The sequence below is a fragment of the Equus przewalskii genome, chromosome 1 (assembly GCF_037783145.1).
Source record: "Equus przewalskii isolate Varuska chromosome 1, EquPr2, whole genome shotgun sequence".
Lineage (NCBI taxonomy): Eukaryota > Metazoa > Chordata > Mammalia > Perissodactyla > Equidae > Equus > Equus przewalskii.
In genome coordinates this window covers 160471244-160486499 of record NC_091831.1, presented here as the reverse complement: position 1 = coordinate 160486499, position 15256 = coordinate 160471244, and the positions used below count along the sequence as shown (strand labels likewise).

General features: G+C 49.4%; 2 protein-coding genes across 15 annotated transcripts in view; one reads left to right on the top strand and one right to left on the bottom strand.

Moving 5' to 3' along the window:
* The window catches only part of SLC7A7 (solute carrier family 7 member 7), a 58473-nt gene that overhangs the window by 19163 nt on the left and 24054 nt on the right, over window positions 1-15256 (top strand). Inside the window, exons 1-3 of one of the 11 annotated variants that reach the window (XM_008528960.2) lie at window positions 4692-4829; window positions 11382-11540; window positions 11905-12107. In XM_008528960.2, coding sequence (XP_008527182.2) covers window positions 12101-12107 — 7 coding nt within the window. In that variant the 5' untranslated portion in view covers window positions 4692-4829; window positions 11382-11540; window positions 11905-12100. Of the gene's footprint in view, window positions 1-4691; window positions 4830-8518; window positions 9478-10787; window positions 11049-11121; window positions 11541-11904; window positions 12108-12838; window positions 13056-14105; window positions 15078-15256 lie in introns of those variants that run through there. The other 10 variants (XM_070586455.1, XM_008528962.2, XM_070586488.1 and 7 more) reach the window with 10 other exon arrangements.
* On the bottom strand, window positions 1276-4915 carry MRPL52 (mitochondrial ribosomal protein L52). 4 transcript variants are annotated; one of them, XM_070586555.1, is made up of 6 exons: window positions 4618-4915; window positions 4453-4513; window positions 4297-4364; window positions 2213-2277; window positions 1687-1831; window positions 1276-1571 (listed from the first exon to the last, which is right to left on the bottom strand). In XM_070586555.1, the coding sequence occupies exons 1-6, from the start codon at window positions 4721-4723 to the stop codon at window positions 1534-1536; spliced, it is 483 nt and encodes a 160-aa protein (XP_070442656.1). In that variant the 5' UTR covers window positions 4724-4915; the 3' UTR covers window positions 1276-1533. The 4 variants fall into 4 exon arrangements, with proteins under 4 accessions (XP_070442656.1, XP_070442667.1, XP_070442677.1 ...); XM_070586566.1 differs by having other exon boundaries at window positions 4453-4510; window positions 4618-4913; XM_070586576.1 differs by lacking the exon at window positions 1276-1571 and having other exon boundaries at window positions 1676-1831.

Below are 15256 nucleotides of genomic sequence, written 5' to 3'. Positions count from 1 at the left end.
TTCAGCGTTTGTCTCACCTCAGAGTAGGAAGTACTGGGAAGCTCAGTGGTTGGGGTGAAGAGGAGTTCAGAGTTTGGGATGGTAGTGGTGGGTCTTCTATGTCCAAGAGACCTGGGTTGGGGGGTTGTCTGCTGGGACTTGTGGCTCAACCAAATTGAAACTTTCGTCCCTTATTCTTGACAACTACCTCCATCCCTCCCCTGCCAAAAAACACAGTAACAAAACCCAACTAGCCACCAACAAACTCCATAACCACTCGGGATCTGGGGCTCCCGTCCCTGTAGAAAGATAAATGTGCTCCCTTTATTATTGTCATTTGCAATCTGGCTGCTCTTTAAATTAGAACTAATTGGGGAGGAAAGGGGTTCAAGGCCATGCAATCTGCGGAAAGACAATCGAGTATGGTGAAATTGTTAGAAAAGAGTGAAATTGTTAGAGTTAGGGCTTTGGGGTTTAGTTCCCTCTCTACACTGGAAAAGGAGGCAATTCCTTAAAGAGAAAAGTCTCCCCCTTCAGGGCCTGACTAGACTCTGAGAACAAAAGGTGGAGATATGCAGGGGGAACGGGGGAGGGCATGGTCCTGGTGGGAAAGGGAGACAGATAAGAGGTTGAGAACTAGATCTGGAAAAGCAGCACAGCACAACAGAAGCAGGAAGAGTGTGGGAGACAGAAAACTCGACCATCAGCGAAATCTAAGATCCAAGAATTGCATTGGTCAGCGAGAGAAGAAGGAGGTAGTGGGGGAAGAAGGGAGGGAAAGAAAAGCAAGGGAAGGAGTAGAGGAGACTGGACAGAATTAGGTGAGGTAGGCAGCTCCAGAAATCCTAGAGATCTGGGAACTAACACACGTTTGTGGCAGAAGAATAGTTGACAAGTCCAGTGCTCTGTACTGTAATGGGACCAAAGGGCCTTTCCCCCCAGAATCCACGGGAGGAGCCATGATCAATAAAATGAAAGATTTCCCCGGGTCCTGGGCAGCTCACTGGTTTGTGGGAGGTATATGGTGGATGTTAGATACCTATCTAACAGTGACTGGGGGCTGAGCACCTCCAGGGCTCCCCTACACAAACTGGAGTTGGGTTCTCTCCAACCAACTTCCGGAATTCAGTCAGAACCACGGAAACCTCAGGATCCAACTCTTTAGCACAACATGCAACATCCAAGTCTCGGTCTTCCCATGTCAGCCTTCCCAGTGGTGGTATCCCCTTGGGCCATGTATCTGATTTAGGAAAACTGACACCAGTTGCTTGCCAAGAAATGGACCTCAGCTGGAAAGACTTTTTCATCAAAATATTTATTAAATGCATAATTGCACATGGCCTGAGCTGTGTATAGGCTGTTCAAGGCTTGAATGCCTGGCTAAAACCAGGAAAACTGCTGCCCCTTTTTCATGTTCGCAGAGCAGCTACTGCGCCTAGTTGGGCCAGTCCTGCGGCCTGCAACGGAGGGACCAAATATCCCAGAGCAAGATTCCGCTGAACTGGAATGGAGCCAGGGATGAGGGCTCGGAGCCAACCCTTGCACGCAGTGATCTTACAGCCTGTTCTTCCTGCTGTCCAAGCCCTTTTGCTCTGAAGACAGATGGGGAACATAAAGGCTCTCTTCTGGCTGGGATGAGGCATCTAGGTGATAGAAAAGAAAGCCAGAGAGGCTGGGGAGGGGAGACAGGGATTGCTTTTTACTGACTTGGTTGAGGGCTCTGCAGCGCGGCCCCTTTAGGTTTAAGAGCATTTTTCTGCTTCCTTTCTTCTTCCTGCAACTTCTCCTGCTGCCTGAGCTGCCATGCCTGTAATCCAGCATCCATTTCCTGTGACAGCAGTACCACTCGTCTCTGAAACAGACAGGGAAACAGACAGGAAAACAATGTGGATAACATCTGTGGCTTGAGATCTGCACCATATATCTTTTCACTCACAGATCAAAGTCAGAGATTTCAGCTGGAAAACGACACTGCTGACTGGGGAAGGGGTGGGACGAGGTCCTGGGTTGGGAAGCAGGAGGAAGGCAGCAAAATGTGTGGCAGAATGTCTACTACTGGTTCCTGCCCTAGGAGTGCCCCACTCTCTTCCTCCCTTCTCACAGTACTGTTAAAACCTTGGTGTGAGGGGTACATGTTAGCTTAGGTGCCAACACAGCTCAAGACAAATTCCAATTTAAAGTTTTCCCCTCCATTTACACACAAGTTGCCCTGGTTCGGGCTCTAGCCACTCACTGCAAACTTCTCCCTCTGGGCTTGTCTTCGAAGCTGGCCTTTCATTGGAGGAGCAGGACGACCATCTGCAGATAGAAATGAGAGAGAAGGTAAGGGTTAGGGATGGCCTGCAGCACCTTGTGAAAGCGCTGTGATGGGAGTGGGAAGGAGCAGCAATCTCTAGCTCCTCTCTTCCATTTCACACCCACTGTAACTTAATTCTCCTAAAACACGTCCCTCATCTTCAAGGGGGAGGTATGCCAGAACCACCAAGAGTAAGCTCCTGGCATGTACCTAGTCTATTCCACTTACCCCTCATTAGCCTGGAATTCAAGGTCCTTTGCAATGCTGAATCTCTTGTTTTATCTTCAGAAACCCTCCACTTGAGCAATCTGATCACTGCTCTACTCACCTTGAGTCCTTCCTAAATTCCATTTCACTCCATAATGAAATGACTTTCGTTTCCTTCCAGGCAAATTTTCATCCTTAGGCCTACCTCAAGCCCTACCTGTCCCAGAAACTCTTCTCTTAGAGTTCCACTGTCAGCTCTCTTTTCTGAAAGCACATATCAATCATTTAATATTCATCTATTTGCCTTGGGACATTTATTGTACTATTGTTTCTAGCCTTATTTAGCCATCTCAAATCCTTTACGAAAAGGGCAGAGCACTGAAGTATTATTATTTGATTTTTTAAAATGTCCATGCTTTGTCTTCCCAGCTAGACTAAGTTCCTTGGGATCAGGGACTGTATTGCTAGTTTTCATCGTAGTGTAAGCATACAAGCAAATCATAAAAAATTTGAAGGCAAGACACATAAATACTGTTTATCAGGAAAGGGAACCAATATTGTGTATGTCAGGTGCTTTACAGTGGTTGTTTCATTTTATCCTTACAAAAACCAGAGGAGATAGATATTCTTCTTTTACCGATGTGGAAACTGAAAAGATACAATTAAGTAACTTGTCCAAGACCACAAAGTTACCAAGTAGAGAAGCCTGGATTAAGAATCAATTTCAGGAGCCGGCCACAGGCCAAATGGTTAAGTTCACTGGCTCTGCTTTGGTGGCCCAGGGTTTCACTGGTTCGGATCCTGGGCGAGGACATGGCACCGCTCATTAGGCCACGCTGAGTTGGCATCCCACATGCCACAACTAGAAGGACCCACAACTAAAATATACAACTACGTGCTGGGGGTATTTGGGGAGAAAAAGCAGAAAAAAAATTTTTTTGGCAACAGTTGTCAGCTCAGGTGCCAATCTTAAAAAAAAAAAAAAATCAATTCCAAGGTGTTTTCAATTACCCATACTAGTTCAAGGAGATCCGAGGCTTCCTACAGTAAATAACAAGTAGAAAAAAATCTTCACCATCCTCCTCAGCCACCAAGTATCCGATTAGCAGGAACATACTCCTGGAGAATTCAACAGGGTATTAACACTCACGTGTCTGTGCTGTTGAAGGGGGCCTGGCCGCCCAGTTCTAGTCCTGGCTTTGCTATTACCTAGCTAGTGATCACAGGCCTCAATCTTCCCACCTGTAAACTGGACTCCCAATATGGGGAGTGGGAAGTGGCTTCAACTTTTCTAAGGTCCTTCCCTTCTGAGACTAATATTTCTTTTCTTCTCTTTCTTTTTTTTTTTAAAGTCACGGGAGGAGACTTCTCTGAAGGGAGCCCACCAGCCTCAATCCTCACCCTTCCACCCCTCCCTCTGAGACGCTCACTTAGGCAGCCTTTCAAAGAGTTTTCCCTGCATTTGGTGCCAAATTCTCAACAATGTTCTCATCACACAGAAGGGCGGTTCTCCCTAACTTTTTAAAAACAACATCCCCTTTGAGAAACGTAAAAGTCTTGTCGCTCCTTTCTGTGGGGCGCCCCAGGTCAGAATTAACTTCTGTTTACCCCCACAAGCCAAAAAGATCCCGTCTAGCCTCACTTTCCATAGACGTAGTTTAATTTAAAAAATAAACAATGGGACTTCTTCCCCGCAACTCCAAATACAAAGCTCAATACACTGTCCACTCGGACACACCCCCCGACTCCGTCCAGGGGCGTTCCCTCTGGCTGAAAATCTCCAACGTAGAGTTAACTGTCAGATCAGCGCTCACCCGCGTAAGACCAGTCTGGGAGCTCCGTCAGGGGCCCGTAGCCGGAGGGGTTGGCAGCCAGGCCCTGGCTAGGTGGAGAAAAACAGTCCAGTGAGGACTCAGCCCAGCTTCTGGCCCCCCCCCCCCCGCCCCGGCTCCCCCCAGACCGGCACTCACTGGACTCGCCACTGGCTGCCCGCCCGAGCCGCCGGGCTGCAGTGCAGCCTCCGGACACCTGCTGGGAAAACAGAGTAGAGTTGGGAGGGAGGCCGTGTAGCCAGCTCAGGGGTCCCGGGCCAGCCCCCGCGGGCTCCCGAGCCCACCGAGCCTACATCCACTTACTCGAGAGCAGAGTACCCAAAGCAGCCATGCTGAGGCCCAGGAGCCGGAAGTGGGCGTGGCCTCGCTGGCCACGTGCGACGCTGCGGGGGAAGCCGGAAGCCGCCATCTTGAATCTGGCTTTCAATCACGGGCCCCGCCATCTTGGGTCATCGTACGGAAGAGAGGGACGCAACTGGGACCCGGTTTTTTGGCCGGGAACCGTCGTTCTGTGTGTGAGTCCTCAGTGGTTGTTACCTTCTCAGTGGAAGTCGTGTCCTCCGACACTGAACCATTTTGAAGTGTTCCCACAACTCCCCGCAGCTTTGAAATTTGTCGTAATTTTTATCTCAGAGGAGTAACGTCCACGTTACGTCATTCTGCCTTCTCCTGCGTCACTCTAACATGTTTTTCCCACCCTGGGTCAAATCTAGAGTGAGTGAACATTTGGGATTCAGTGCTCACTCATTTATTCAATAAAACTGAAGAGCTTATACGTGCCAAGTACTGTATTAGGCGCGGGAGATTCTGTGGAGAGCAAAACAGACATGGTCACTATTCTGAGAGGGCACCCAGGGAAGAGAGGGAAGGCAGTAATGGAGTAGTCGCACAGGTTATTAGAGCTGCTTAGGGAGGTACGCGTTGTTTGGGGGCGTATAATGGAACCTGACCTAGAGCAGGCTGTCAAGGCTTTAAAAAAAATGAATATATTCATCTTTATACCAACGTAGTTATAAAATGTAATTTTAATGTAGATTTTTTTTACTGAGATATAATTGACATATATTATTTTCAGGTGTGCAACATAATCATTCAATATGTGCACCTCTTGTGAAATAATCACCATGATAAGTCTAGTTAACATGTATCATGTACATAGTTGTAACTTTTTAAAATTAATTAATTATTTTTGAGGAAGATTAGTCCTGAGCTAATGTCTGCTGCCAAGCCGCCTCTTTTTGCTGAGGAAGACTGGCCCTGAGCTAACATCTGTGCCTGTCTTTGTCTACTTTATATGTGGGACGCCTGCCACAGCATGGCTTGTCAAGCAGTGCCATGTCACACCTGGGATCCCAACGGGTGAATCCCGGGCTGCCAAATTGGAACTGCGAACTTAACTGCTGTGCCACTGGGCAGGCCTCTGTTGTAACTTTTTTAAAAGAAGGCTTTCTTGAGGAAGAGGTATTGGAGCTAAGATCTGATTCCATTTTTATAAGAGCTACCACTGCACATTGTCTAATATAATGCTTGCAACAACCTTGTGAGGTAGGTACTAGTAAATGGCAAACCCAGATCTGGGACTCCTTCCCTCTTTTTTATCACTTAATTGCCTTCATGAAGTCATTTATCCTTAATTTCTTCATTAAAAGAAAAGCTTAATATATCACATTTGCAAAAACATTTTAAGAATGATAATGTAAGTGAAAGTGCTTTATAAATGGGGAAGCTCCTACAAAAGTGCCCATTACTGTGTGCCAGGCTAGACATTTAAACACATGCTGACTAGGGCAACCTGAGAGAGTGGTGTAATGGCCTATCTGGAAGTTTATCATTTCCTTTTGCAAGACTGGGAAGTTTTTCCACAGGAGGTGGCTCTGAGCTGTGCTTTGAAAGGGGGGAAGGGTGGATCCTGGTTTAAGAAGCAAAAGCAGCTGTTTAGATAACAGTAAGAATGGTATAGGCTAAAGCTGAACCAGAGGGATGGGAATAAAAGAACCTTGGCTATAAGCTGGCAGATGGACCCAAAAAACTAAGCAAGGGAAATAAAACAAGAGTACCGTTAACCATCTTACATTCATACTCTTCATTTTCACTTATCAAAACAAATCACTTCCATATAAATGATTTCATATGATTTTCATAATAAACCTAAGAAGTAGGTAAAACAGTCCAGGAAGGAATCATTGTACAGAGTGCAATCTTCAGGTAATTGCACCAAAATATGGCTATGGATTTATTGTTTTACAACTGCAGTAAGAATGGAGTGACATCTTCCCAAACCTGGCTCCATATGCCTCTGGCTGGTTCTGAGATAGACAGCTGACGTAGACAGCACTGGATCCCATTACATAGTTTACAGTTGGGGAATCAAGGGTAGAAGCCGAGGATTGGAAAAATAACCTCAGTGTCAACATTCAAGATTGACAGGAAAGATGATAGCCTGGCACTACCACCAACACTGTATAAAGGAACTGAAGCAGCAACACTCCTATTTTCTAGTAGCTCTCACACTAGGGGGACACTACTGATTTGCAAAATCATAAAAAACGGCACATGCATTAAGGTGGACAAATAATGTGGACAATATGAACTCCACATGCAGAAGTGAACACATGAAATAATTTAATAGCTGTGGGAGTCAGCCAGAGCTGGAGGACTTCAGGGGCAGGATGGGAAGTTTGATCAGGAAACTGGGAAATCTGGGAGGAGAAAGGTCTTTGGAAGGAAGACAAGTTCAGTCTTTGACGTGGTTAGTGTGATGTGGCAGGGGGACAATCCATGGGTTGTAAATAGCAGGAAATATGGGTTAAGATTTTGAGAGAGAGCATTAGTGCTGACAGCTAACATCATCAGCATTCTCAGGGACCTCACGGAACACTGTTGCAAGAGAGGTCTGGCACTTGGACAGCACTCCTCAATGACTTCATCAGACTCATGAGCCACAGGAAAGCAGCTTCATCATCCCTAACTAGATGTGTTTCAACCTTTGGACTTCATCTGGCAAAGTGTGGAGTTAAAATGTTAAAGCCAAATATAGGCGATGATGCCCTTGAGAGGCAAAGGAGTTTAAGTAAGAGAGGAAAGACATGAAGCTCCGATTCCTGATGCTTCATATTGCTCTTTGTTATTCACTTACGGTTTTGGTCCAATATGTTTATCCCAATATCCTTCTGTCAGGTCTGTATACAGTAACTTTTGTACAAGTGCACTGCTCTGGGAAATTAGGTGCTTTTTTTTTAACTGTTGTAATGAATAATGATGATGTTGGAGAAAGAACATGAGTGAAGCTGACTCTGGAGAGCAAAACCCATCTCATTTTGCAACCTCTTCCCCTTTTTGCATGCTTGAGACCAAATTCTAAGGCTGAGGAAGAGCAAACTATTTGGGAAGTGTCTTATTTCATGTTCCTTCATTATCTTCCTCCTTAGGACAGCTCAAGGACCAAATCACTGTCACCCCCATGCAAAAAGTGTGTGAATTGAAGGCTAACCACCCACTCACACAATACATTGCTTTGCATATTATTTCCTTATTACTTACCTAATTTATTGTAACATATTCCTTTTCTTTTACCATGGCCGTCAAATCCCTGCTAAATGGGTATAGGCTAAATCCTGTGTTAAGTGACATAGCTTCAAGATGGGTAAATTATGACTTCAGCCTACACTCTCTTTCTTGCCTGGCAGCTGGGAAGTCTCTTAAGCTGTATGCCTTTCCACCCAGACTCATCTTGAAGGTGGGTGGTTCTTTGTGAATCTCTGCGGAGTGGCAATGTTGGCTTTAAAAAATGCCAAAGCTGGACTATCCAAAAGGTATACAAAAGGAAATTGTATTATTTACAAGTCATCTTTTAGTCTTAAAACGTGGTGAAGCATTTCCAGATCTCTTTTATTGAACTAGCCCAGCAACTCCCTCTTTTGTTGGGTCCACGCTGCCACTACACTCTTCAGACGAAAGGTGCCTGGGGGACTCCAGCCTCCCTGGCAAGACTCAGCCCGGACATATTTGGTTAGGTGCTGCCTCCTGGCGGCGGATCTGCTGCCCGACATCTTCCTGAGCCGGTGGAGACCACCTTCTTTAATTTGAAATCTCGAAGCTGATGCAACAGCTCCCCCGAGGGGGCGGGGAGTTGAGAACCCCGGGTGGAGGAGACGCCCTTCCGGGAGACCCCTCCCCTGGCTCCAAGCGGGCGCCGCTCCCTCTCCCCCTCCCTCCTGGGGCTTTGCAGTCCAGAGTCCCTCCCGAGTTTCAGCCGTGCGTCTCGGGGCTGTAGGCGAGTTTGCCAGGGTTTAGGGCTCTCGCCCAGACCCCCGTCGGGCCACCAGCTCGAGCTGGATTGGGAGGGAGGGAAGAGGAAGCTGAGCGTTCCCGGGGCGGAGGACGCATCTCAGGGTATCCGCGGTCGTTTTCATTTCCCGGGGGCAGCGCCGCTGTGCCTGAGCAGGAGAGGGCAGGGGAGCGCGTTGCGGGGCCTCTAGGTTCTGGGACCTTTGCGTCTTTCGCCTGCACCCGCCACGACCCCCTCCTCTAGCGACTTCTGGAGCGAGGAGGGGCGGGGGGGCTGCTTGGCCAGGTGGAGGGAACGGAAGGGTCGCCGGGTGGGGTCGGGTCCTGCTCCCCCAAGGCACAGCCGGTTCGGCCTCCTCAGGCTGACTTGGACATCAAGGGAGACCGAGATCTTCAGAGGGGCATTGAGGGCGTGCGATGGCTGGGTCTGGTTTGGGAAGGCGAGATCTTCGGGCCTCAGACACTGAACCGAGGCCCGAGAGAAAGAGGGCAATAAGGGGAAATGGCCAGGCGACGTAAAGGGGCCGGCCTGGGAAAGCGAGGGTGGAGGTTGGAGAGCGGGGAGTGTGCAAGAGAGGGGCAAAGGTGAGCGCCGGGAGCCGCCTGGGCGGGGGCGGAGAGGGGTGTAGGGAAGGGGCGAAGATCGCCGGGGAGGGCAGAGCTGAGGGGGTGGTAGTTTTCCCGGAAGAGTTCACGTTTAAGGGGTTGCGGTTCCACTCCTCTTGAACCCACCTGCCTTTGCGTGAACCTGAGCGCTCGCCCCCCTCTGCCGTTTCTGCCCTGTCGCTCCTTCGCGGCCATCGCCCCTTGCTCTCGCTGTACCCAAGCCGGTCACCAGAGCCTGGGTGTGGGACGGAGCAGCCAAGAGCTTGTTAGGTGAGGGCCTTTTTGTCTTTGTTTTTCCATTAATGAAACAAAGGTCCATTTCAAACCATTCTAGGCCTCCCAGTAAAACTGAAAATATACGCCTCCAACCCATTACTATCAAAAAGAATGAATACCTCCAAATACTCCTTGCTTAGAAGCCAGAGCTGCAACTGCGTAGGTGGGCCTGAAGGGCAAGTTCAAGGACGTTGCCGGAGCCCAGCTAGCTGGGAAATCAGTCTAGGAGGAACAGAATTGTTCATTCATTTCTTCTTCAGCAAACATTTCTTGACCGTTCACTATGCCCTGTACTGGGGATATAGGGTGAATAAAGCTCCCCAGGGTGCTTGCATTCTAGTGGGGGAGGTGACAAAAAAACAAACTCTCAGTGGCAGTGAGTGCCCGTGAAGAGTCAAGCATGGTGAAGAGATGGAGACTGACCCAGGGGAGAAGTTGCTCCTTCAGAGACTCAGGGAAGGCCTCTGATAGTATGGCGTTTAAGCACAGACCCGAGTGGAGTGAGTGAAGGAGTGAGCAATATCAAGGGGAAGAATGTTTCAGGCAGAGGGAACAGCAATTACAAAAGCTCTGAGGTGGGAGTGTGCTTGTGTGGCCACAGCAAGGAGGCCAGTGTGGCTGGAGTGGAGAGAGAGCAGGGGCCACACCAACAGGGGCAGTTTTAGGGCTGTCTTCCTAGGACTTCCCTCGTTTACAACTTGGACCTGACCCCAGAGTAGGATTAAGGGACAGGCCAGCTGGGCAGCAGCCGGGTCTAAAAGGGCACTAAATTATCTCTAGGGTAATTCAGACATTTGGTGCCAATGAGTTCTGGTGTCTGTCTGTGTGTCTTGGTGACGTAGTAAGTTGGCTCCCATCCACTGACAGAATCCTTGATAACTGCTTTCCTGGACCACCGGTCTCTAGAATAATTTTACAGTGTGCTGGTGCAGGTACAAGTTATGAGGTGTAGCCCTCAGACCAGCCAGCTGGTAGTTGCTTAAAGGCAGCAGTCACAGCTGGAATTCTGAAAATGCGCCATGCACTGTGAAGTGCCACTTCTTGAGAGAGATTTATGCTATGGTCTATATTTTAAATGGTTTAATATGCCTACCAAGAAATTGTCAGCTTCAGAAAATTGCATTTAATGAATCCATGTAATAAGCTCTAATTTTGAATGAAAGAATGAGGCTTACCGTTCTTATTCTGAGAGAAAATCAATATTCCCCCACCTCTACTATGTCAACATCCACTAGACATTTACATAATCCTGGTTTGAAGGGGTGCCAATGCATCAGCCTGCCCAGGATGCGAAGGCTTGCTCTAGTCCCCTTGGCTGGCTCTCACCTGACAACACACACATCACCTAAACCAATTGGGGACCTGAGCCATGTGTGGGCTTGCTTAGGATTCTCGTGTGCGTTTGGCTGTACTCCCCAAGTGGCCTTTCTTGGCATGCATTGCCTCTTTGGCATGCATTGCCTTACATAGAGACTGAAATGGCACTGAGACTCTTGAGATGGGACCGCAGAATTCCATGGCCCTAACCATGAATCCTGTGGCCTCCGCAGGACCAAGGACAACATGTGAGTGGGAGATGCCTAGGAAACAGAATGAGGGGAAGCGGAGAGTTGTAAAGGGCATCAGGAGGGCACTGAAAGTTGCTGGGAGAGCTTAAGTGCTCAGCAACTGTGGGGCCACGAGGGGGCTCAGGGGCTGAGGTAGGGAGGAGGAGGAGCTGAGACTCAGTGGAGAAGGGGCCTGGAAGCAAGGCAGGCGTCAAGGTCCTCTGGGTCTAACCAGGCAGTCCTAGCTTCAGCCCGTCCCCTGGCCCCTCCCCACTGCCGGCTAGAGTCACACATGTGTTTTCCTGTTTTCCATTTCGGTCCCCGTCACCCTCTGCCTTTTCTGTTCCTCAGAGTCAACAGCTGCTGCAGCTTGAGCCATACCCGGGTTCCCCTTCCTAGCACTTGCCTCTCCCCCACACTCGCAGCAGCAGCAGCAGCAGCAGCAGCAGCAGCAGCAGAAGCGTGCTGGTAGCCCCTCCTCCTCGAACCTGCCCAAAGGTCACGGGACAGGTAAGAGGTGGGAGACCAGGGACAGTGGGTGAGAGGGGAAGTGCAGGAGGAGGATGGAGTGGGTGTCCTGAAAATTGGCTGAACAGAGACCCAAGAGCCTCTTGTTTCCTGGTCCCAGCCCCAGCCCTCTCTAGGCAGAGTCCTCTGCCCAGAGACTTCAGCCCCACGTTAATGGAAGCCCTCATCACAGGAGTAAACAATTCTTGTTTCACTTTTTTTTTTTTTTAAAGGGACTGTTGTAGCCAGGGTAGAATATAGAAAAACAAATGGTGGAGAACTGGGGAGGGAGGAGCTGAGCTTCCAGCTTGGGGTGATGGGGAAATCTAGCTGTACCAGAGTCTTTGTTTTTTGTTTCTGTTGATAGAGAAGGCAGGACAGACCAGTTGGAGCTAGCAAGGCAGGACATAGGGTCTCTGCGGGAGAAAGTGTCTTCTCACATTTAGCTCCCTGAGCTTGACTGAGGAGCCAAGACCCTGAACTGTGTGCTGGTTCCTGGAGGAAGTGTGTTTTGGTGTTGCCATTCACGGGTGGAGTCAGGGCGAGGAGCTCCACTGCCTGCTATGCCAGGTACTGCATGCTGGGGGCCCTGCTCACTGTGTTCCCTGGAGCCCTGAATCTGAAACTTCTCCCACAGGCTGTCTGTAGGATGAGTGTGTGTCCTGTAACCTCCACTAGGTCCTCAGAGATGAATGCACCTCAGACAGGAATAAGACAGGGGTGCTGCATATCAGAAACGCTGTTATCTCCCGTGGTTCCGGACTCTGCAAGGTTCTCCTTTAAAGCCTGGGGCGGAGAGCCCTTCAGGAGAGGTCCTGCTGGTCCCAGGCTGTCTGAAGGGTGGAAGCATTACTCTGAGAGCCAGGGTCTCAGGATGGAGTGCGAGCTGCCAAAGATGGTGCCTTCCTGCCTATGGCTGCTGGTGCTAGGCAGTGGGGAGAAAAGAGGGGGCATCTTTTCTGTGAAGGACAGCCTCCTCTTGCCCAGTTTGCATGGGCTGACTGAAGACTAGGCTAGCAGGTTTCCGCTCGCAGCACTTCCTGGTGAGACCGCTTGGGCATGCTGTTTGCTGGAGTGTGGGCTTCACCCTCAGTGGGTTTATCTCAAGACTCTGTGAAGAGGACTTAATTTTTGAGATACCACCAGCCAGGAACTAAACCCTGAACACTTCTCTCCCCACTTCCCCTCATGGTTTCCCCTTCCTGCATCCCTCCTTCATTCCTTTTCTTTGCATCCCATTACGACACATACCCACCCCATGGTGCCAGTAAATTTGGTCTTAAAAGGGCAAGCGTGATGATGTATTTCCGTGTGTTTTTGTTTGCTTTAGAAGTGGGCTCCCTAGCAATAGCAGCGCTGCCAAGGCGTTGTGATCGCCTCTCATCTCTGCAAAGGGATGAGAAAGGGGAGGAACAGCCAGGAAGGAGATGGATGGGCTCTCCACTGAAGCCTTTAGCCCAGGCTTCAGGCGGAAGGACACAGCAGCTTTCCTTTTAATCTAATCACGTCCTCCCCCAGGTAATTCATTAGGGAGCCATCTGAAGTGCTTTTGCGTCTGAGAGGAAAGCCTAGAGACCGGGGAGGTTGGGAAGAGAGCACAGTGCGGTTCAGAGTTTGGGCTCTGTGGTTGAGCCTCCCCGACTTCCTCCCAGGTCAGACCCTGGCACGTGACTTAGTGCCTGCCTTAAGGGGCTGCAGGGAGAACTGAGTGAGATAAGGCATTTAGGTGCTTAGCTGTGTGTCTGGCCCGGGTAAGTGCTCAATAAATGACAGCTATTATCGTCATACGAGTGTATCGGGGGAGCTGGGAGAAAAGGACAGTCTCCTCTGGATGGATTTCAGACATTTGTGAGAGTCGCTTGAGAGAAGCATGATCTCTGGGAAGGCTAGCACCAGAATCCCTTGCTTGGTTTAAAAAAAGTTTAAGGGGCTAGAATGGGAGGATGTAGGGTAGAGATAAGGACACCCCAGGGATTTTTAGATCTTCTTTCTCTGGTTGTAGAATAACCAAAGAGAGTTAGGAAGGGTGTGAGAAGAGACAGTTGGATTTCAGAATGGATAGGGTGTATTTCTTCTGTTGGTAAAAGAGACCCTGAATACCAGATTTAAGTAGACTAAGATAGAATACTCTATGTGATTTCCAAAAATTGCTCAACTACTTCTGTCTGTTCTAGGCCTGTCTGTCCAGGATAGCCCAATGAAATCTTATTCCCCATATTTTTAGGAAATTGGAGTGAACTTGTAATTTGTGCTTACCCCAAAGATCCTGGTATGTTTTCTTAAGGATAAAAGGGCATGTAAGTCGGATGGGGATGCAGCCAGTGGCTTGAGTCATATTTCTTAACCTTGTTTCCTTGGAAGTAGCTTGAGGCTCACCCTTGGGGTAATGACCCAAGTGTAGGGGTAGCCACCCCACACTCTGTGTGGGGAAGTGTCAGAGTTGTCTCAGGACGCCCAGTCACGGGGTGGAGGGACAGCAGTTACACTTCCTCCAATCTCAGCATGTGAACAAGCCTTTGTGTGCAACCTTCCTGCCTTTCTTGTTTGTGGGGGAGAGAGAAGTGGGCTAGGGTGGGGCCTGGAGGACAGAGAGAGAGGGCTGTGCATTCTTTCTCAGCCACCGCCCTGTCCTCAGTTAATTTGCTGAAGGACAGCTTCCCTAAAGCTGTAGAAACTGCACCCAGCTTACCCTCCTCTCTTCTGGGCCCTCAGTCCTGGAGCAGAGCTGACAAAGGAGATTCCTGAGAGCGTCATCTTATCACAGAAAGTGCTGAGCCAAGGGCTCCTAGCCACCCCTTTTGCAGATGTGAAGGGCCAGTGAACCTTGGACCCAGACAGTTGCTTAACCCTCCTGTCCTCTTCCCTCCCGCTCCGCCTTTCTTGACTTCTTGATTTGACTGAAATTCATAAGCATTTGCCTCGCCTTTCCTTTTACTGCTGGCTGAAAAGGAAGAGCCTTCAGACCATAGTTCCGCGAGGCTGCGTCTCCTGTGACTGCCGCTGGCCACCTCGGGAACCTGTTGACCCCAGGGCCAGGGAGTGAGTGTGCTTCCCACCCTCCCCCTCAGCCCTGCCTGTCTCCCTCTCAGCTGTCTCCTGCTCTGCGGTGCCCAGCATCAGCTGCCCGCTTCAGCTGTTTCTTTGCCTCGGCTTTGGGTGCTGTCTCTCTGGTAGCAACTCCTGGGTGGGGAGCGGCCATCAGCTGCCTCCAATCACCTCTAGGTTGGGCTGTGCATTTGGATTGCCCTTATCTCATTCATACTGTTTTTGGCGATGCAGCTATGCTGAAGTGAGGGATTTGATGACAGTAGGCCTGGAGTACTAGGGACTGGGAAAGTTGTCTGGGGACAGAAAAGCAATGAAAAGAGGAGCCTAACCTGTTTTCTTTCAGGGTGGGGTAGGGCTGCTTGGGCTGGAGATTTCACCTAAGGGTTGTTAGGGGATGCTCCCTGAGCAGAGGGAACGGTTGGGGTTTCCAGCAAGAGATCTGAAGTCTTGAAGTTTTTCAGAGCTGGAGTCCTTCGGGAACAGAGCAGTGTGGTAAGGAGAACCCACAGATTAGCTGCCTGCAAGGTTGGTTCCTAAGGTTGCATCTCAGCACAGGTGACAGGTATACTGAAATTGGAGGGAAGACACACTTTTTTGGGGTAAGGCTAAAAAATGTAGGCTCAAATAGTTATGGTTATACCTGGGAACTGTCAAATTGCCCTTATTCCTGT